General features: G+C 40.9%; 1 protein-coding gene across 2 annotated transcripts in view; it reads right to left on the bottom strand.

Annotated features, from left to right (window-relative positions):
* Positions 1 to 2,924: 2,924 nt before the first annotated feature.
* Positions 2,925 to 23,767, bottom strand: part of FAM20C (FAM20C golgi associated secretory pathway kinase) — a 78,383-nt gene continuing 57,540 nt past the window's right edge. For both annotated transcript variants that reach the window (XM_044979699.1, XM_044979700.1), the window contains 7 exons: positions 20,536 to 20,628; positions 17,242 to 17,357; positions 7,750 to 7,930; positions 6,986 to 7,095; positions 6,146 to 6,227; positions 5,254 to 5,313; positions 2,925 to 4,058 (listed from right to left, as the gene is read on the bottom strand). In XM_044979699.1, coding sequence (XP_044835634.1) covers positions 3,806 to 4,058; positions 5,254 to 5,313; positions 6,146 to 6,227; positions 6,986 to 7,095; positions 7,750 to 7,930; positions 17,242 to 17,357; positions 20,536 to 20,628 — 895 coding nt within the window. In that variant the 3' untranslated portion in view covers positions 2,925 to 3,805. The remainder of the gene's footprint in view (positions 4,059 to 5,253; positions 5,314 to 6,145; positions 6,228 to 6,985; positions 7,096 to 7,749; positions 7,931 to 17,241; positions 17,358 to 20,535; positions 20,629 to 23,767) is intronic.

Here is a 23,767-nt window from a genome sequence, read left to right as displayed (position 1 = left end):
GCCACATGATGTATCTGATCAAATATTTACTGTGAATACCACATGCATTTTGCTGAACATGTTATGTCCCTGATAGACTGTAGAAGCTTCCTTGGGTGTATTCTTCACATAGCTACACATTCTAATGTATGGTATTTTGAGTAAAACTGCATTCAGGTACTTTTTTCTATAGTGAATATTTGGCCTGATAGATGTGCAGGACTCCTAAAGAGATGTTCTGCTCTATCATGTTAATCCTCCTTAGTTCATGGATTATTGACCTAATCAACAATGACAGCCCCTTCGGAGCCATTGCATCTCATTGCATTAATCTGGCTGTCACACATGCTTGAGAAGGTGAACAGCCTCCATACAGTGAGCAGTATAACTTCATCAACCTTAACAGCAGGTACACAAGACCACCCATGGTGAAACCCACCCTGTGCAAAGGGACAGCACAAGGCCTATGTGCCAGTTAAGTCCCCAAAATAGACTTTAAACAGGATTTAAGTGGTTCATAGACCTTGGGGTGGCTCTTTGCATGTGGATTTCACCACAACATAGCAAATCCTTTTGTCTGAATGGGAAAAAGATCAGTACATATTTTCAGTGTTGAAAGATAGGGACAGACCCTGAACCCAGACTTCTGTCCACTTTGCCTCACCAGTAATGAGGCAGAGAGTTGTCCTAGCATGGCACTGAGTCCTCCTTACGCTGCTCTGAGCTACTGGGGGAACTATTTTGAGCCAGAGCATCAGGGTAGTAGAAAGGTGGCTTCGAGTCACACCCCTCCCCCACGGGCATGCACAAAAACTAAATAAATCAAAAAGTCGAAGCAAGACAAGCCAATATTTGATGGTTTCCCCTCACAGATACCTAGAAGCAGCGAAATGAAAATGAACACACAGTCCAAAATTCTAGTTCCTAGCCTGAGCTCTTGCACACGGATGTGAGCTTCTTGTAAGACATGGACTAAGGAACTCAGCCAAAACCCATTCAAGCTAATTAATAAGAGTCTTTCAATTGATTTCAAGGTGCTTTAGCTCAAGTTATGAGTGCCCTCAATTCCCACTGAAACAAAGCTGAGGGTGCTTAGCAACTTGCTGGATCCTAGCTGAGGTACTTGCATGCCCTCCCTTACCAGAGCATTTGATCTGAGTATCACACAATCTGTAGTGTACTTATCCTCACACTACCCTTAGGAGGTGGGGCAGTGCTGTTACAGCCATTTGACTGATAAGGAACTAAGACACAGAGAGACTAAATGATTAGCTGAAAAGAAGGAAGCCTGTAGGGTAGTAGGGAATTGATGCCAAGTCTCCAGCTAGCCACCTGCCCCTGGGTTACCCTTTCTTTCAGCTAGGCTTTGATGTACATATCATAAAAAGGTAGCACTATTCTGAAGGATAAAGCAGAAGGGAAGCACTTCTGGTTTTTGGAAATGTAATAGGTTTTGGAAATGTTTTAAACACAAGAAGGCATTTATTGGGTTAATTACAGAACTGCAGCATTATCACACTATCGTCATGCCAGATAGTCAAAGTGTAGGGAAGGAAACAGAGAGTAAAGAGTCAGGAGTCCATTGAAATATAGGAATAATGAGTGAATTTTAGTCTAAGATCCCGTAGGAAGGCTGTTAACAACTTACAGACCAGCAGCAGTTTCATATAAAATAAACATCCTTCTACAGATTCCCCCTATTGTGACTAAAATCTTTTAACAGAAGCCCTTAACTGGAATCTGCCAGCTCTCAGAACCAGAATAGGCTCCTGAGCTACTCCACACTTTGAGGAAGAAGAGATCTTCTCAGCTATGCTACTCCCCACAGGCTAAACTAAACTCTTGAGGTGTACAGAACTCACAAGCCAGAATGAGGACTGGGGGCAGACTTCTGACACAACTGAGCTCCTATGCTAGAGAAACCTATCTGAGCTGAGGCAGAGCTCTAACCAGGCAGAGCTCCGTAACTGAAATCAGCTCCTGCCCTGTGCAGCAGGCTTTATAGTCTGTTAGCCCCAGGTTCTAGCCAATTGGGTTCCTCCACCTGACTCAAAATGGAGTCTCACAGCTAACAACAAACACTACAGCTTCTCGGAAAATCCTACCAATGCATTGTCTACCTCTCAGTTATTTCAGAATAAAGGCAATTAAGAGATGGAAAGAAATAAAATAACAATAGTAATAAACCCTGTAGAGTGCACCCTGTGTTTACTCTCCTTAGCAGTCATTAAAGGATTTGAATATACATAGGTCCAAGGGGAGGGGATATAGAGCCTTCTGCCCCTTGTGGGGACTCTTGGCATTTTGTGCTTGGGAAGAACAAGAATTGGGGGGAGGGATAGCTCAGTGGTTTGAGCATTGGCCTGCTAAACCCAGGGTTGTGAGTTCAATCCTTGAGGGGGCCATTTAGGGATCGGGGCAAAAATCTGTCTGGGGATTGGTCCTGCTTTGAGCAGGGGGTTGGACTAGATGACCTCCTGAGGTCCCTTCCAACCCTGATATTCTATGATTCCTCTATGTGCTCCTGGGCAGGCAGGGAAGAGGTGGGGATATGGCTCTGTTAAAACTTCTGTGCTAGCCCAGTACACAGAGGAAAGCAGTTGCATTTTGTCAAAGGGAACTGTGGAAATCAAGGAAGCACAGTGGTTCTGAGGAGTCATGTTACCTCCCTGAGCTCCTCCCGGGCCAGTAACCAGCTGCATGTCCCTGTACTCAGGGCTATAGCTAAATGCCACAATTGTCCACCCTACACAGTAGCAAAGCTGCTGCAGAATTTCAGTGTATATCACCCATCAGTTAGTTGTCTGCTCTGGCACAACCATCTCTATCTAGAACTGCAAAATGTGATCACAAATTAAACATCTACTTCCCAAATATGTAGTTAGGGTATATTTTTCCTTTGAAATATATTTGCAATTTAAATGAATCCATTTAGACACTCCGGCTACACATTTGCCATATCTTTATTGCACTTTTACCACATTGCAAACAATTCCACAAAAATGCTGCAAAAGTAAGCCTAGAAGCTGCTGAAAGCAGCTTTTACCCATGTATGTATATATTTACACAAAACTATCAAAAGCAAAGTTGGAAAAGTAACAGCCCTACTACGATAGTCTAGAAAGATCAGAGCTGCTACTTTCTTATGGATAAATAGTACAACTTGTCATTTTACATCACTCTGTAAAACCAACATTCAAGTATTCTTGTCAATGCAAAGTTATCGAAATCCCCTTCCAGCTAATCACGGTACTTATTATTGTTGCGGCTGTTATTTTTGCTTTTAAAAAGTTCACGTGTCTTAACCCTTTAAATGCTGAGTAGTTGAAAAACAAAGCATTCAATTTAAAGTAGGTACAGTGAATGAGAGCACTTAAAGGGTTAACACAAAATACTAAGTGGACTGTCACCAAGAATAAATTGTGAGTCACAAAACTATGCTGTCCCTCTTTTGTTAATTTGGTAGGTAGGTGCCTGTGGTTTTTCATAGATATACTATATATAAATACAAAATATTAAATAAAGGCCTCCTTTCTATACAAAAAGAGTAGGAGGTGTTTTGCCACCAGACTAGCGTCACCTGTCAGTGACCTCAATATTTTCCAATCCTTTTCATATTCTGATTTAGGAACTATTTAAAAGCATCACATTAGACTTATTTTTCTTAATTAACTAATCCTTCACAGAGTCTACACTTTACCTACTTTGGGAACAATTATATCTCATTTTTGAATTCATTGAATTCACAAAGTTGCATACACAGTCTTTTGCAAGACTTTTTTTATCTTCTTTACTTAGCTAGTAAAAATGCAGTTGTGTGATTTCACTACCTCTTGGTTGTAATAGTGTTAACATCAGTGTCAAAGTCATTTTCAACCACATTAACATAACCATCTTTTTCTATACAGTCGCTAACAGCATTGAGAACAATCCGTAGCCTCCTGTCCATTGCCTCTAGGTGTAGCTGGTAAAGGATGGGTGCAACTTTATCCTTTAGTAACGATTCCTCCATCAAGTGACTGAGTTTGTATTCCTCCTTGGCTAATAACTGTAATCGCAGATAGGTAGACTTCCTTATTCTAGGAATAAAGGAAAAAGAGTAAATCAGTATTTGAGTTACACTTTATTACATGTGGCATAAAAGACAGAATTGAAATAATCCTTCTCATGATAACATGGAAGACATTGACATAAGAAAACATGGTACATAAGTAATATATCGGGCATATATTCTTAACGAATGGCCAACATTTTCAAAAGTCTTTAGTGGTTTTGAGTGGCTCAATTTTTAAATGCCCTCTTGAGATGTATTAAAAAGGCCTGATTTTCAGAAAGTGCTGAGCACCCACCATCTGAAAATTGATCCCCTTTAAAGTTTCTCAGGTTGAGGACCCAAAAATTCAGGCACCCAGTATCACTAGTCACATCTGAAATTCTTGGCCAGTGACATTAAGGGTAAAATTTTCAAAACTCTCTAAGTGAGTTAGGAAACTAAGTCCCATTTTTCAAAATTTACTTAGGTCAAAGAGACTTGACAATCACAAAAAGTTGAAGAAATCAGAAGTTTGCTCTGGTAGTAACTGAAATAGTTTTGCTGAAAATCTCTTTCTACTGATGCAAATAAGGTATGTACATGAAAAAAAGACATTGAGTAACATTTCAAAGTGCTTAAATGACTTAAGAACCCAAGTCTCATTTTCAAAAGGGACTTAGGTGCCTAACTCTCTCTGAAATCAGTGGGATTTAGGCTCCTAAGTGCCCAAAGAGCATCAGTGCAGAACTTTTTAACAAGAACATACTGCCCATAGCTTTTAAATGAAATTTCATGGAAGACTAAAACCAACATTTAGAGACGATTTCTGTGCCCAATAAGCAAGCATTTAAAAAAACCCACAAAACAATTAAGCTGGAAAGACATGCATATGAACTCTCAGGCAACTACAGTACATGGACAGTGGTGTACAATCTGTATCTGAAATCTCCTCTTCTAGATCGAGCTCAGCATGGTGCACATCTAGATGGGAAATCCATAGACAGAAAACCTCTTTTGCATCTGTTTTCACCACATTTGACTGTTGTCACTGCCTCAGCTTTGTAAGCACCAATTAAACAAACAGATTGTGTTGGTCAACAATAGATGCCCAACAATACCCAGAGTGCCTTAAATGAGTGGTTTATTCAGCACATGGCTCACTCCTGAGCATTTCAGTCCTGCCAGCTGAAAAAAAACAGGGCTCATTACAGATTAGGAATAAATACCAAAATAAAACATACCTGCAGCACTGGTTTAAAGGCACCAATATGGAGAGCTCATCATGGGAATATTTTCCAAACCTATTGAAAAATAAAGGATGAAATGACAAAGGGTATCTCAATGTCTGATCCACATCTGTATCTTTTCATTCCAGAAAATTAAAAAAAGATCTTTAGGAATATAGGGCCTGATGAGTGAAGGCAATGGGAGCTTTGCCACTGGGCGCATGATCAAGGACTGACAAGACGGGGAAAAAGGGAGACAATTGTATCAAGTCCCTGAGCTTAGCTCCCCTCCCCTGCAAACTTCTGTCATTGGGGTGAAATGTGGGTGAAGTGGGAGCAGGTGGGGCCCCAGCAAAAATGATGTACCAGAGCCTCACATTTTTCTCAACAGGCCTTTTCAAGCCAAAGAACAAAACAAAGTTTGTGTCTTAAATTGATGGGGATTCACTATTCTGGGGAAAATTGAATGTAGGTAAATTATATTACCAGAGCAGAAGAATAGTCTTATGATTAATGAACAGGACTAAGGCTCAGGACAGCTGGATTCAGTCCCACCTGAACCACAGCCTTCCCCTATCAGCTCAGGTAATTCATAGAATTCATATAATTCTCTTGGGCTCAGTTCCCCACCTGTGAAATGGGGATAATAATACTTCCTTTCTCACACTCTTTGTCTTACCTATTTATATCAGAAGCTCTTCAAGACAGGGCTGTCTCATATCTATGTTTGTACAACATCTAGTCCTATGGATCCCTGATTTCGGTTAGGGCCTCTAGACATTGCTGTAACACTAATGATTAATCATGTCTATACTGAAATGTATAAATTATCTCCATAGCTGTGTTGTCATGAAGTTAGTCTGGCCAAAATTATTCCATTGATCAATAAAATTATTAACATATTTACCCTCTTCCATTATCTAAGTGGATAATAAATGTTTCATTTCCAAACTTTTCAAATGTTTCATAGTGATGTCGATCCATGTTTCCTAGAGAATAATAATAATAATAATAATAATAATAGTGATAATAATGATAAAACAAAACAACACCACTCTACACCGTTATTCCTAAAGTTTTGTTGCTGGGAATGCAAATCGGCAGATAGTCCAGAAGCCGCTTATTTCAGCCATGATCAGAATATTTCTGGCTTCAGTTTCCAAATGGTCTCAAGCTGTAGCCCCATGTTCAGTACATTACAGCAGGCCTAGGATATGTTACTCTTGTCCAGTGTTTGTAAGTATTTTATTTCTGAATGGGTTGCACATAGAAAAAATACTGTTTGTGGTGTATTCTCCATCTTTCCTGATTCAGAATCAATAGTCCTCTGTTTATCTACCACACCTTACGCACTAGCACACAAGTGTTCAGAGATCTACCAATAATATACAGCCTGGACATGTACATATAGAAAGCATCCATTACAACAGAATGACATTCACTGTAAACTGTGTTGTAGAGGCTCTGCATTTCCATGAAGAACATTTCATTTGACTGTCAAAAAGGACATTAATCATTGTGCTTATTTACAATATGGTTCTATAAATCTTTGTTCTTTTAATCCGCACTGATGCAAATATGTCCAAATAAATGTGCAATATTTCACAATTACCCAAATTGCACATACAAGTATGTGCAATTCTAGGTGTGCATCAGAAAATTGCTGACCTATACAAAACACTGCATGGAGAACTGGTTCTTACTATAATTAAACACTGCATTTAATTTTAAAAGATCTGAAACATACCCATTAGAAAATCAAAAATTGTCATATCCATTATATCCAAAATTCTGGTTCCACTGTCATAAGGTGGTGTTTGTTTAACTTCTTCACAATAATCCGGATCCACTTCCCATCTGGAAAAGAGATATTGTTGATTGTTTATATCCGATCTAAAAGTTACTCGGTATAACAAAGCCTTTCAAAGAATTAGTTGTACTGCAGTGGGTTAGGATTAGCACATGTACAACCAACTCTACAGGCTGTTTTAAGCAATACAAATTCTGCTAAAGATTGTGCCTGATGAATTAAGGTAAATTTTCTAGAATTTCTAGAAGAATCATGAGTTTAAGGAAAATATCTGTTCCCAGATCCAAAAACTAGGAGATCAGGTGTGCCTTCTAAGTAATTACAAAGTCAGATTATCTAAACTACTCAAGACTTGTCTAGGACTGACTGGCTCACTACTGGACACAGATACAGGCCTTGATCCTGAAAAGACTTATGCAAGTGCTTGTCTTTAGACATGGGCATCGTCCCACAGAAGCCCATTCAAGGATCAGGTGTTTCTTCCAGATTCTAAATATTTATTTTTTTCCAAGTACATCATTGTCTAGGGGCCTGATTTAATGCCCACTGAAGGCAATGAAAAGGCTCCCACTGACTTCGATGGGTTTTGGATTAGACCTCTGCAGAATTTGTGTTTATTTTTTAATTAACCACTGCTTATATTCTACCCAGCAATACATTAGCTCTGCTGCTGGAAATCCCTTTTCTTCTCCACTACTCACTCTGCTTTCTTGCGTTTATGGTAGGAGCGCCGCCATGGATTTCTCCAGGTTTTCCTTTTAGCTAAAGACAGGTCAGGTAGGAAAGCAGCGAGCGAACCTTCGATCTGATCTGGTTTTCCGCAAAGAGCATGCTCGGTTGAGCAGTAGTATGAGCACTCGCCATAGAAACAGATGTTGTTTGCTGACAAAGGAAGGGAAACATCTGAAAACTTTCTCTTTTTTTAGTGTTTTAGAGTAGGTAAAACACACAGAAATACACAAACAACCATGAACAAATATACGATCTTGACTCAAAGCCCACTGATGGCTGTGGTAGTCTTTCCATTGCCTTCAATGAGCTGATCCAGTGTCCACTGAAGCCAATGGAAAGGTTGCTATTGATTTCAGTGGTTTGGAGGGGGGTCTGGATCAGGCCCTCTGTGAAAATTTCCAATTTATGTAAAATAAAAAATAGTTTCCTCTACACTTTTCCAACTTCAATACGCCTTTAGAGCAATATTAGTCCCTACAGACACTGACGGTAAGCTCTAGATTTAACATAGTTCCCCCAAATACAGTACCTGAACATTAGATAATAACCAATATTGCTAAGAATTTCCTCAGCACTTTCTGGAAATCAGGTCCCTTTGATATGTCTCAAGTTGGGAACCTTGAAATTAGGGTATTCAAAATCAAGTCACTTTTTAAAATTCTGGCTCATTTCTTTCAACACTGACAGCATTTTTTGGTATAAGATGTTTTCATTTTTACAAGGGAGAATTGTTTGTGATACATACCCAATTTTCCAGGGAATCACAGAGCTAGCTTTGGCAATAGATACCTTAAATTTCCTCTCTGCATGCTGCATTATTCCATTAGCCAACAAACAGAATGCCTCAACAGCAACTTATCATATTTTACAGGGTCTAGTACTTTAAAATCTCACAACTACCATCACAGACTTGAGTTGTACTAGGAGTGCTGTAATCTACTTCCCAAGGGAATACACTAGAAGGCTGAAGGATGAGTACTTTACCCCACGAAAGTAACCCAGATTATTAGCAAGAAAAGCAGAGTGATGTTCCTATTATTGCTGTTTTACTACAGGGCTTTAAAGATTTGCTTTGCACAAATGTGTAAAATATAAGTTGTGCAAGATCGTGTCCTCTCCTTACGCTACTGTGCCACAGGGATAAGGAGTAAGAAGCTCCACTCTTAGTACAGCTCACCGCAAGGCCAGCGTAGCACTGCTGGGCTTGAGTGCTGGTGGCAGAGTTGCTCTTCCTAGGGAGCAAATCACTGAAAATGGGGCAGGGATGGGTGAAGCTGTGGCTCAAACACACGTGGCCTTCAGAACCTGCTGTCTGCACAGGCAGCTCCGTGTAAAGGAGTGTGGTTAGTTCCTTTCCCCCTAATGCAATAGGACAGTTCAAGGTCTCCGAGGCCAAATGCCTCCTGGAGCTTGCTCTGCGGTGGTGCAGCTCTGCATAACCATTTCGTTGGAGCTCTGTGCCAATGGCATGATCTAACCCCGTAGCAAAAGAAAGCATCCAAAGTGGAAACAGAATAGTGTGCAGACATAAGGTAGGTGATGCAATGAGGAGAAAAGGTAGGGAGGAAGAATGCTAGCATTGTACTGTCAAGGACCACATTGCATGTTTAAAGAGGACACTCCCTCAGACAGATGATGAAGCTACAATAATGCTGATGTGTCCTTTTGTAAAGTAAGGCTGAACATACTTTTAAATTCAGGAGACTATGAAAGTGCAGTAAGCTTGTGATGATTCCTTTACTGATTGGAATTGCTCAGGTCTATTATTTAGAGAACAGACTGATTACCATGAAATTGTCTCAAACAATCAGAGTGCAAGGTTGATGGATTATTACTTAACAGTTTTTCCTCATTTCCATGCATTTTGGTTGTGGGCATCTGATTTGTGCATTATCCCTATGGTTATTACTCAGCGGCCACATATCATGCAAATCCCTGTACTCTGATAGGCTGGCAGCCATTATTAGTCAATGAGGGTACAAGAACAATTCCCTAATTGTCATATATCGTGTCCTCAATGTTTACGTACATTGGCTAAGTCCCTTCTGATTTGGTTCCGAAACACAATGTAAACAAATATATATTATGTTTATCCTGAGGGCAAAGACTTTTTGACCAGTAGAAAGAGAGGGAGAGAGACATAAAACAGTAAAAGCAAAAAAAAATGAAAAGGAGAAATGATCATAGGGGGAAAGAAGAGCCAAAAAGATATTTTTGAACTTGAAATAATAATAATAATAAAAATCTTATGGCAATTTGAGCACCCTCCCTTTTAAAAAAAATAGTTTTTCCTTTCATTTAAAATGTGAGCATTGCCTTAACAATTTCAGGATAAAAATAATAAAAATAATAACTTCCAGAGATTTCCTGTAACTCAGAAATAACCACATCCTTGGCTGATAAACCCTTTGGGTTGATTATTTCCTATAATCACCTCAGCCTTCAGTCTTGCTGCGTGTTCAACAAAGGATATGATTAATAGGTTTCAAACAGGAATAACATTCAATTTAGCCCTTAAATAATTTGAAAGAGTCCTGTAATACACTGGCATCTTTGGAAAAGATCTTTCACATTGCATAGGAATACAGATCTATCTATCTATCTATCTATCTATCTATCCTAAAATTTAGCTTAAAAATAAACTACTATAGGACACAACATCAGGATCCACAGTCTAAATTGTGTAGAGGGTTTTATTTCCTCTCTTAAGGTTCTCCTCCAAACTGCCACTGTAGCGTTAGTCTGGCTGCAGTTTTCCACAAGGCTACACATGCACTGAAGCTTTTTAGCTTTGCCTTTGATCACGACTGTTAAATCAGGAGGAGTTCATGCTTCCATCTGAATTTTTTTCATAATCCATAATGAAAGAGGGATGTGGTCTGAACATTGGCTGAATGCTATGGTAAGCTGCAGTTTACTAGGAAACTGGATTATCACATTGTACTAGGCAGTGGTACTATTAGCTAATAACTCCTGAGGAGAAACATTTGAGATTATGTCTTTGAAAGAAATTAATCTAGACAAACTATTGCAACAGACACCAGGCTAAACACAAAAGAAGATCTGCACAAAATCACACACAGGATCAGATTCTGATCCGTGCTGCAGGATAAAAGAGGGGAATGAGGGGACATAAAGAGACTCCCCTGCCTTCCCCCATATTGAAGGGGGCAGTGCAGTGGGAAGAACAGCCACCCTCTAGCTACTACTCCCCATCCTGTACCGGTGGGCATGGAGTGCGGAGGGCAGGGGCAGGGAATGGGCAGACCCTTGGCACATGGGAAGTCAGAATTGGGTCTGCGCTCTCAGGGGTGGTGCTAGGCATAAGCAGACTACGCAATTGCTTAGGGCCACAAGCAGATTAAGTGGGCCCTGCTGTAGTATTACCCCCAAATACCCTTCATTTTATTTAATGTGGACTTTTTAACAAGTGTTGTGTTGTGTTGGTCTATTTATTGGTTTGAGGAAATAATACAATGAGTGTTTTAGGGGGAGGGGCCAGGGCCCCCCAGAAAGAGTCCTGCTTAGGGACCCCAGTGGCCTAGCACCGCTTCTGTGTCTGCTCCTGGGTCAGCACAACTGTGTGTTGCCCCACACTTGTAAGAGTGCCCCCATGTTTTCATTTAGTCGAGTGCCAGCGCTGCCTGTTCATTTGCTGATGTGGATAATCCACTGATATTTGTCTCGATAGTTTGAGATACTTTCTCTTTAAAGTCTACATGAATCTGCTTACACCTGGAGGGAGGAAACTTATCATCCGCTATCCTGAACCATAACTGTTTTGTAAAGAGCAAAAGACACAACAATGACACTCGTCTCCTGTCATATTTGCCTTTTTTAGAAGGGAATCACATCAAATACCGCACTTTGCACTGCAGGATGAATGAGAGTATGACTTGAATGCAGTCAGCAGCTTTCCATATTGTTAGTGCAAGCAACCAGGAATAATAATTTGGCATTCATCACGTAGTAGTATCTAAATAAATCCACAGCAAAGTTTCTGGCATATCACCACAATCACATCAACTGCTGCATGGGATGACAGAGCTAACACGAGATGTGCTGGCTGCACTGTGCTTTCCAATCAATCATTGTTCTTATTGGGGCATATCCAGCTATTGATTTTTACACAGAACTCCCATTGACTTCAATGGTCGTCCCACGCATTGAAGGATGGCAGGATATGTCCTGTTGTTAGGACAACAAATCTGAAGCAAACCCACAAGAGTATTTCTTGGTGATAAGTTACAGTCAATAACAAGGCCTTTACTGCCACCAATTGCATGCTCTGTTGGCCTAGACTTGTGGCCCATAGTCCCACTGGCTTCTAAAGGCTTGCGCAGGGGACTGCAGGATTCTGGCACTGAAGCTCACATTTTAGCATCATTGAAATGAGAGAAATGCATTGTGCAAATCTCTTCTGAATGGGCATTTTGCCATTAAAAATATTTCTACCACTTCCTGCATGCAGGGATTGAGGCGAGGTTGTATTATTATGGGGGTATATCTCTCTGAATAGCATTCTTCAAAAGGATTTCTTAAAAAAATTTTTTCAAAAAAACGGATGCTGAATATTTGTAATAATCCACAACCCCCATTAAGATAAATTCAAATAGGTTTTTTTTTAAAGTTCCTTTTAGATAAAAGTAGATCATCTGCATTCTCACATGACACATTTATGGACAAATCCCACCTTCCTATGATTATACAGGACATTAACAGGAGCCCCCTGTGAGGACCCAGGGCAGTATTTGTTTTTTAATATATTGTGTTGGGATGCAGCCACAGGGGGAGCACAATACATCTGCAAAGGATGCAACTCTGGTGCAAGCTGCTTGCACTCTCCTAGTGCAAAGGGTGGTGGGGTGCATCAGCATTGGCATCCTGGGAAGGGAGGGGATGTTTCAGATGGGTGGATGCACTGAAACATTTCTGCTGTGTCATGTATCAATGTGTAAACTTCCATTTCATTAAATAAAGAACATGAGCAGCAACTTTTTGAGGCGCCCAAAGCGATACTTTGTCTCGTACTTAAGGCATTTGAATATGAATTGACAAGATTTGTGGGTTTTGACAAACTGCCTTGTAATCATAATCAAATGATAGAAAAATAGGAGTCTGAAGGCTCAGCCTGATTTTTACAATTAAAATTCAAAATGTGTCCGTGCATCTATGCATTCATCTTGTGGCTTTTATAATGTTACCGGAACAATAATTCTGCTCAGGTAGAAAAGAAACATTTCAAGATGCTTTACAATCAAATGACTTGGCAGTACCTTTATTTCACTGAAAGTAGTGTTACTTTTAATACTGTGCATTTAGCGATCTCTTTGCAATCAAGTCTAGAAAAAGGATATAATCCTGAATGCTTACTACAGCAGCACATGAAAAGATCTTTAATTTACTTGCTCAGAATAATAACAGACCCAGATTTGCTATTGTTTGCTGGGGAAAAAAACCCATCCACAATCCCCTGGAATTGGTTACTCTGAATGAAAGCGCTAGTGCTTACCAGCTATGTAACATGGATTTCTTTAAACTGCTGCCTCAATTATTCCTAAAACTATGGCTGACATTAAGTCTCTTTTTGCTACCGTAAGAAGACATGTGCGTAAGCTCGAAAGCTTGTCTCTCTCACCAACAGAAGTGGGTCCAATCAAAGATATTACCTCACCCACCTTCTTTCTTTTTGCTAGTAAGTTACTATTCATTTGTAAGAGTACTAGAGTTTCCATAGCCTCCCCTGCTGCAAAGGATGTCAAATTAATTTAAATGATTACTCGTCTATTTCCATGTCTCACGTTTAGTCCAAACTGCCTGCAAGTGCACTTTTTCTGCAATGTGCTTTCTCTTGGAAAGCAGTATAATGTATTGACTGACCCTACTGCTGTCCGATTTCAGGGTTTTACATTTCTCAGCATAAGAATGAATGCTTCCCTGATGTGTAGTTCCAAACAAGAGCTGCCTGCCAGTTATTGGCATAGGAGGGCCAGGTAGCTCTGTCCCAAGGGACAACAGTAGGAGGTGGCCTAGGGCATGGAAACCCTGTGAGGTTCTTTCCCCAAATTGTTCCATTGCCGGGATGAGGTTTGCACACTCCACACATCATAGAACAAGCTGAGAATTTGGCCCTAACACCTCTTGGAGTGATCATTAGCTACATAAGGCCATTTGAGGGTCTGTGCCTCTTCATGTGGCTCTCTCCACACCCCTACAGCATGCTGGAACTGTGGGTCCATTAGATCCATGCAGCCAGGGATTCCCCTAAGGTGACCAGATGTCTTGATAGGGACAGTTCCGATTTTTGGAGCTCTCTCTTATATAGGCACCTATTATCCCCCAGCCCCTGTCCCGATTTTTCACACTTGCTATCTGGTCACCCTAGATTCCCCAGTAAGGGGTAGTTTCCTAGTCTCGTGGGTGCTCTGTGCAAAATTAATGCCACTTACTGCTGCATTGACTTTCAGGGGTGTGTGTGGGAAGTTATGCTTATGGAGGAGACAATATGTGTCTCCACAGCCCTGACCTTTCCCCATGCACTGGGACAGAGCTGCAGAGACAACATACTGTCTCTAACATTCAGCTACGGGGGGAATCCCATGGAGATCTTGAGAGCTCAGTGTGACACAGAGATGTGAAGTATTCTGTGGATTCTTATTATGTTCGTATTGTATGTACTGAATCTAGCCAGTTTAGCACAAAATACGGCAGAGGAGAATCTTCTACAGGCAAGCAAGCCCCCACCTACGCTTCTGTAGAGGTACCCCCTGAGAACAGGGGAATTTCTAATTGGGGAAGCTGAGGGCTGGCTTTGATATGGTCAGATGTTTCACCATATCATGAATCCTGCAGCAGGGGTCTATCAGAGCTATAGACCCTCCTTCAGCTACTGGGTTGAGTTAGTCCCGGTTGATAGCTGAGGATTCCCACTTGTGAAGCTAGCACTGAAATCAGTGGGAGCCTTTCAAATGGGTTATTTGGGCTGGGTGTTAAGTCCCTGGATTTGTCCAACAGTGCTTAATTTAGGACCTTTATTACGTCTGGACCTCACATTAATTAATTAATGCCTTTTAAGGACAAGTATGAGAAACAAGATGCAGGCTGTTCTTACAGTAATGTGAGTCTGGCTAATTAAACTAAGGATTTGCAGAGAATGGCTCTGCAATTCACCAACATGCTATAAGGAAGGTATATTGATTTAGAAAATCTATAATGCAAAAACACACAGGTTAAGCATTTTATTCTCCAGCAAAGCCTGATTCACAGTTAAGCAAATATTTTAATTGGATTTATCTGAATCACATAAATAGAGGTGGATAAAAGATTATTTTGTCTAAAATTGTATCATGATGAGATAAAGAACTTTATCTTAACTCACAGTCTTATCTCTGAATTTTGTTGTTTCAGTTGCTTTAAACTGCTCATTTATTTTAGCATTGTTTTATGATTCTACTTTCAGAAATCACACAAGGTTTCCCTTAAAACCTTGAAATGTAAATTGGAAAATCCAAAAAACAAAGGACCATACACTTTCAAATCTTGCTGACAAGCATGGGAATACAGTGGTTAACATTTTAAGTGAGCAAAACAAACTATATTAACTTAACATTATCCACCAGATTTTCAGCCTAAGTCTTATCTCTAAATTTTGCCCACAGTATTTGCATCCATAATTGATTGCAGCAATTGTACACATATTTTGTGCATGAAAATTCACATTACTCACTCAAGTGCTTGACTGGAGTACCCACAGTCCTGTGCGTGTACACAAATTGGCTGCATACCTTGGTTTGTGAGCACGGTCAATTAGTTGTATATGTAAAAATGGACACTCAAAACGTGAGGGCAGATTTAACTTTTTGCAGTTATGCAATTTATTTGCCAAGTGAAGTTACTGCTATAAATAATAGCATGTTAAAAATGTGCATACAACAATGCTGAAAATAAATCATGATCTCAAAATGTACACATCACAAATGACTCTATAGGTGATTTTATGGGCAGAAGTGTGGCATACACAATAAATAGCTATTTTTGTAATGAAAACCCAAAATGGAGGGTTATGGTTCTCATCTGATGCAGGCATGTAACGATTATGTTCATGGAAATTGAGAGGAAGGATTCTCTTGTGATTAAGACTTGGGACGGGGACTCAAGAAACCTGGGGTCAATTCTCAGCTCTGTCAGAGATTTCCTGAATGACCTTAGGCAAGTCACGTAGACCCAATTCCTGAAAACACGTAAGCACACGGCACATCGTGCAACATCACTTAATGGTAAAGTCAATGGGAATTAAGCACATGCTTTTAACTCTGCGTTTGCATAGAGAGTAGCCCTATGGGGTGTGTGGATTATTAAACTCTTCAGAATGAGCCTTTGAAAATTCAAATGTTGCATTTTATGAGGCTACTAGAGCTGGGCAAATACTGAAGAAAGCATTCAGGATCATACTGCGAATAACACCCACAGGTTCACTGCAATGATATTCACAACCCCTTTTATTGGCTATCCTCAATGTGCAATTTTATTATTTACAAGAATGTTTATGGAGGTTAATACTCTCCCTGGTTCAGAGGGCCAGAACAAGGGCTATGCACCAGTTAGGTCACAATTAAACCCTGTTCTGAGGATATAAATGGGACTTACACTCTGCATAGGCCTGTGGTAGCCTTTGGAACACAGCTAAATTTCACTTGGAAGGAGTGTCCTTCGTACATATTTGGTCAAGGGTCACACTGCCTTGTTATTGATACCAATGTAAGTATGTGTCCATGAGAATGTTTGGGACCGAGATGATTTATTCAGTTCCCCTCCCATATATAAAAGTTTCAGCCATCCAATCAGGGAGCAGAAACAATAGCATGTAACCTATAGTGGTGATCAATCACATAGCAACCAATAGCCAAGCATGAATAATAAATGTGCTAAGTGATAGTTGTTTTGAGTAATCTGCAAGTAAATGATGAAAATGCTTTACATAAAACACTTGTTGAATAATTTGCATTAACAAACAAATACACACAAATCAAACTCATTGGATTATTTGTGAATGGCAAAAGGGACAATGTGGGTGAGGTCATGTCCTTTACTGGACCAACTTCTCTTGGCAGAAGGTACAAACTTTCTGGGGAAGGAAGCAGAGATCTGAAGAAGAGCTCTGTATAGCTTGCAAGGTTGTACCTTCCATCAACAGAAGTTGGTACTATAACAGATATTACCTCACCCACCTTGTGTCTTTCATATCCTGGGATCAGCTCTGCTACAACAACACTGAAAAAAGGGACTCAGTTCAATACAATAAATTGTTTGCTGTCAATAGAGCTTGACCTGATCCAATAGCTCCCCGACAAACCATATTTGTTTTGATTTAAAGGTATATAAAAAGAGACCTCATATTACAATTAAACAATAGGTGTCTCCCTTGTGACATAGGAAGAGGGCAATGTAATGCATAAAACTACCTGGTGAAATGAAAAATGTCCTCCACAGTTTCTTGTCACGAGTAACATCCCTAATTTCTCTGGTCATATTAACCAATCTACCTGCAACAGGTGGAACACGACGAAAATCTAGGATCCTGGAAGTGAAATAAAGGGGCAGTTTACTTTTAAGATTCTTTAAACAACAACAACAACAACGAAAAAACCTCTGATAATTCCTGCCTCTAAAAACATAATTGTGATGCAAACTAAAGAAGTACATTATACCCAGAAGACACCATCTAAATTTTTCTGTGGCCTTCATATTTCAAAGAGCCCCATCAAATTTAAATCAGATCATCCATGGTGCATAATATATGTGCTCAACATGTAATGTTAAACCTACTTTGTTACGAGTCCCGATTTAGCCTTATTGTATAAAGCATAAGAATGGCCATACTGGGTCAGACCAAAGGTCCATCTAGCCCAGTATTCTGTCTTCTGACAGTAGCCAATGCCAGGTGCTTCAGAAGGAATGAACAGAACTGGTACTGATCAAGTGATCCAAGCAGAATCACTAGACGATTAAAAATATGGGCATGCAATGTTTCGTGAAAAAATTAAGCAATGTAAAATCCTAGAAATCTAAGATACAAGAGACCGGTTTGCTAGTCCAGTCCAGCTCCTCACCAATGCAGGATTGTTTCCTAAAGGACGTTATCCATTGCTTTTTCACTCCTGTTTTGAGTGACTCAAGACACGGGGTTCCAATGTCTTCCATTGGAACCTATTACTCTCATTCCAGGATATCCAGAGAGGCCCCAAAGGCCCCAACTCTAACCCTTGTCTGGGTAGCCCTAAGGGCTCCAAACCTAACCCTAAGCCAAGGAGGCCTATAGGCCCCAGCCCCAATGCTACGCAGGCTCCAACTCTTACATCAGGCTGGGTATTCCTAAGGGCCCCAAACCTAATCCTAAATAGAGAGTCCTAGGGGCATCAATCCTAACCCAAGAAAGGAAAGCACTGTGGGCCTCAACCCTAACCTGGAGAGCCCTACAGGCCCTAACTCTAAACTGGGGAGCTCTACAGACCCCATGTTTTACACTAGGCTGGGGATCCCTAAAAGAAGAGTCCTAAGGGCACCAATCCTAACCCTAGGTTAATTAGTCTTATGGTATGTCTACACTGCAGCTTGGAGCAAGCTTCCTGACCTGGTAGACAGACCTGTGCTAGCAGGGCTCTTGCTCATGCATTAAAAATAGTTATATGGACATCGCAACACTGGTGGAGGCTCAGGCTAGCCACCCAAGCTCAGCTCCAGGGTGTAGGGTGGGCTTGAGCTTGGGTGGCCAGCTCAAGCCTCCACCGGGATGCAACGTCCCTACTGACTACATGCATCCGATGAAGTGGGTATTCACCCACGAAAGCTCATGCTCCAATACGTCTGTTAGTCTAATAGGTGCCACAGGACTCTTTGCTGCTTTTACAGATCCAGACTAACACGGCTACCCCTCTGATACTTAACATCTCCACTGCTACTTTTGGCTTGTTAGTGTGAACATCACTAATGCAAATTTGTCTACTGGGCTGGGAGGTGCAGTGTAGACATATGCCTCGGGGCCCCAAACCTAAACTTAGACTAGGGTGCCCTATGGATCTCAACTCTATCCTTAGGGCAGGGAGTTCTAGGGACCCCAACCATGATTCTAGACTGGGAAGGCCTGGGGACCCAATGCAAACCCTAGGTTGAGAAGTGAAATGAGACTCAACCCTTACAATAGGTCAGGGAGCTGTATCAGCCCCAATCCTACCCTAGGCTGGGTAGCCCACCAGATCCAAGGTCTGGGAGCCCTGTGAGTCCCAATCCTGTATCTAGCTGGAGAAGCGTTACTGCCCCCAACCCTAACCTTATGCCTGGAAGCCTTATGTCCCTCAATCTGTCCCTAATCCCTACCATCCACTACCATAATCTTAGCCCAGGAAGCCCTATATATTGCAACCCTAACCCTAGGATGGATAGCTCTACCAGCCCCAAACCCAACGCTCTACCAGCCCTGACTCAAACCCCAGGCCAGAAAGCCCTACAGGCCCTGACCCTGATCCTAGGGTGGGCAGTCCTATGGCTCCTAACCCTAGCCATAACGCTAGAATCCCTATTGGCACAAACCCAACCCTGTATGTGGAAATGTTATGGGCCCCAACCTTTATCTGAGGCCTGGAAGTCCAAGAGGTTCCAACCCCAAACCTTGATCTGGAAGCCCAACTGGCTCCAATCATTACCCTAATCTGAGATGTCCGATGGGCTCCAACCCCGACTCTGGCCCAGAACAGTCCCCCGGTCTCAATCCTAGTGTAAACTATGGTATCCAAATGGTCTCAAACCATCATCCTAGCTCCGATTGTCACTTATACCTGAACTTTAACTCTAGCCTGGTGTGTCTCATGGGATCCAACTGAAACCCTTTCCCAGGATTCCCTACAGGTCGCTACCCTAACTCTCTTACGCATTGTTCAAGAGACTTTCACCCTACTCCTAGGCAAGAACATTTTATGGCGACCAACTCTGGCCCTAACCCAGGATGTGCAAGAAACTGCAACCCTAATCCTAATCCAGAAAATGCCATGGTCTCTAACTGTAATCCTAGATTACCAGTAAAACCCACCCATAATCTCTGCTCTGGAAGCTAAATGAGCTCCATTCCAAAGGCTATCCTGGACACACAGATGGCTCCATCAGGGTCAAGCCCTAATCTTGTCCTAGACCAACCTATGGGCCCCATTCCTCATTGTAACTGTGTGCCTAGCTATGACCCTAACTCTAAACTTTGTGCACAATGGCCTTCAGCAGCCGGTCCCAACCCCAACCCTATGAAACCACCATCTCTTCTCCCCTCTCTGTTCATCATTTATTTTACTCTTCTCTGAGTGCTCTCCTGTTTATCAATATCTATCTCATATTCATGTGACTAGAACTAAGTGAAGTAGGACAGGTTCAATCATACCAATGCCATGTATCACCCATGCCATGAGACCCTCTCCATATGCAACTCAAGATCACATTGTCATGTGTAGCATTAGAAGCTTCTCTTTAATATTGCCTCTAATTCATTTTGACCATTACTTTTTTCAGATATCTTCCTCCCAAAGTAAACCTTTGTTTCTAATTATTGTTCCCCAGTTTCATTCTGTTCCATTCATTTCTTCATGTAGATTGCTCACCCTTTTTATGTTATTTTCTATTTTTAAAGTAACTAAATTTTTGCCAGGCAGGAGGGTTTGGAATAAAATGCACATCACATTTATTTTTTCTTTTAAATATTATTTCGTTTTACTTACTTGTCCAAATGAAATGCTGCTATTTCAGCATTATGCCTTTCATAGTCTGAGAAATAAAAGAAGTCAGGTGGGGTTTCCTGTTCTCTGGTTTGCCTGCAAAGAAAAACAGACATGACAAATAAGGGTTAGTATTTATAATGAGCAATGCTCAAAAATCAAGCCCTTTATTCGAGAGTTCAGTATTGGTTGCTTAATCGAAGGCCCTTAAAAATACTTCATGTGCGAATTATTCACCAGACATTAATTTGATCTTTCTTACTTCTGTAACAAAATTCTGAATTCCAAGCCTATCCTCCTGCATGAAGGCTGCTGTCACAAGTGCTGTTCCACTCAAGATGCTCGCTCTATTTAACAAGATCTGTTTTATTACTCAAACATTTCATTAGTGATAGCAGTGAAGAGAATGTCATTTCATTACATTATCATTAACTATAATTATAAAATTTCCAAAAGTAATAAAATTTCGCTTTCATCTTTGGCAGTTGTGGAGCTGCTATCTAAAATATGACTCTTCTTTTGTATTCCTTGGACCCAACAATGACATGTTTTCTTCATTTCAGAAGAAATGGAACCATTCCAGTTTGCCTGCAATGACATATGTCACATTTCAAAGAACATTAACAAGACTGTGCTCCAGAGGAGTGTCAAGAATTTGTTGTTCCTACATTTTAAGCACAAATAAAAACTGTTTTTTTAAATCCAAAGATAAAGCTCAAACATCAAACTCTGCTAAAAATGGAAAGATCATTACATGTAACATAGGGGCAATCTTTGGGCCCTGTGAAGCCAATGGGAGTTTTGCATTAACTTCAGTGGGCCCAGGAATTGGCCAGGGGATGAAATTCACCCTGTGCAGTTGACCAGCACAAGACCTATGCCTCAGTTAAGTTCCACTTATACCCTATTTGGAGGACTTAAATGTGACTTGAGTGTTGCATAGATCTTCTGTAGGCCATCTGCTTGGGGTGAATTTCATCCCAAGAAAACTGCCCTATTTATAGGCATTGTTTTTCTTTCTACAGTGTTTGTACAGTACAAAGAAGTCCATGCCTTAAATGAAGCATAACTGCAGACACGTAGAGACCATCAACATATTTATTTTCATGTCTCATGTAGTTCAAATTGTGGCTATTTGTGGGTCATAAGCATGCCTACTGCGGGTACCATACTAGCACTGCAATCGTAATTTTCACACATGTGGTCCCCTGCTCAGCAGAAGTGCTGCAGCGTGGCAATCAAATAAGCAATCACCGCTCTCCATTTGCTCCTGTTGTTGCAAAAAGGCAGTAAAGGATAGAAGCTAGAAGTGAGACCAGGACAAAATAAAACGAATGTTTTCCAGATAGGAACAAGGAAAAAGGTGAAATAGCCACAGGGACGAATAAAGTTGAGTTGGCTTATGGAACAGTATATAATAAAGACAAAACAGCTAGGTTAGCTGCAGCCTCACTATACTGTTCATATCAAGTGTATGTTGTAACCTCAGTACTAGAGAAATGAGTTTTGACTGTAAATTTTGGGAAAAGGAAATTAATATATTTCTATTGGGCAGAAAAGGATTTTGATAGTTTATTTTTTTCTAATTTTAATAAATGTTGGTAACTAATGGAAAGAGAAAAAGACACATCTCCAGTATTTTGCAAAGCTTACACCAGACACTCAATGCAGCTGATAAGCTTTAGAAAATATTAATAATTAGCTAATCAGTACCATCTGCTTTTTATCTTCTAGAGAGATTAAACATATCATGGTTGTTCCTTTAAAAAAAAAGAATCTTGACTGAGAAAATAAGTCCCAAATAAAGGGTAGATCTTAATCCTGAAAGTGCAACTATCCACAGAAAACCATCATCGTTTCTTACTGCTGCATATCTGACATATGGGGCAATCAGCTCATTACATAGCTGCAGGAATAGTATATTCTCACAAATTTCACTTTTCTGTTAGCTCCCTGAAGCTCCAGGCAAAGGTAATGGACATGATTAATTGTAGAATCAGTATTTTTTTTTCCTGGAGGCTTAAGCTTGTTTATATGGGTTTCTGTTCTGTCGTTATATATTTTCAAATGGCAATGCACACCCTAAAAGCCGTGATCTTGGATATGGAGAGGAGCAAGACCAGTGGTGGGCATCCTGCGGCCCGTCAGGGTAATCCACTGGCGGGCTGTGAGTCAGTTTGTTTACATTGACCGTCTGCAGACACAGACACCCGCAGCTCCCAGTGGCCGCAGTTCACTGTTCCTGGCCAATGGGAACTGCGGGAAGCGGTGGCACATGGGACGCAGGTTGCTCACCACTGAGCAAGACACTCATGGAAATGCCCAAACGATGGACAGGACACTGAACTCATGGCTAAGTCTGGACACAAGGGTTACCCAGACCTTTTAAATCTTGACTTGATGGCAAAAATAAACGACAGACACTAATTATTTAAAGTCCTGTTGACAGTCCAGCTCACCTAAAGAAAAACATCCGATCAGCAGAAGTGACCAGCATGCATATTCTGTTCCTGTATTTTCACAGAAATAAACATTAGGTACTTTTTGTATTGGGCCCTGATTCAATATAAATCAGGAGGAAGATTTTTCAAGTCCCAGAATTTCTGCAAACCTATGCAGAGCCAAGTTGAGGCAGGCATAGAAGAGCCCACTCAAGAATGAAACTCCTCTCCCAAACAACCTCAGCAGGGTCTTCAAATGACTTCAGTGCCCTCCCTAGCATCAGACGTCCCCACAAGATCCTAGCATTCTCTAGTGACCTACTAGTACTTTATTGACCTTAGCTTGAAAGCAATTAGAAAACGCGAGCATCCTTTGGGGCCTGATCCCAAGCTAGACCCCACCTGGCATCCCGAAGCCTTCATCTCTGGTGACCTATTGTAATGTCCCGTGGTAGGAACTGACTATTGATACTTATGAAGGAAATGACTACAATTCATATTGTAAACATCCTCTTGGGCTGACTTTGATATCCCTCAATTTTATTTAAACGCCTGTTTACAGCTAATTGCAGTACACACTAGCAACTGAAAGGTTTGTTGACAACTCCTCAGCCACCAATGAGCTGGATGCCACTCTATGTCTCTAGAGAAAGGAGTAAGAGGTGCGATGTGCATGACACTAGGTACGCTACAGAATTTAAAAGGCCACTTGCACCTGGCACCGTTTTTTGACAATGCTTTCTGAAGAACCAATGGTCAGTTCCCCAGGGACTGTGTTTATCTGTGTTACAAAG

The sequence above is a fragment of the Mauremys mutica genome, chromosome 11, assembly GCF_020497125.1.
Source record: "Mauremys mutica isolate MM-2020 ecotype Southern chromosome 11, ASM2049712v1, whole genome shotgun sequence".
In the NCBI taxonomy this organism is placed as follows: domain Eukaryota; kingdom Metazoa; phylum Chordata; order Testudines; family Geoemydidae; genus Mauremys; species Mauremys mutica.
Note: the sequence above shows the minus strand (reverse complement) of the source record. Positions and strands in the feature narration are given on the sequence as shown.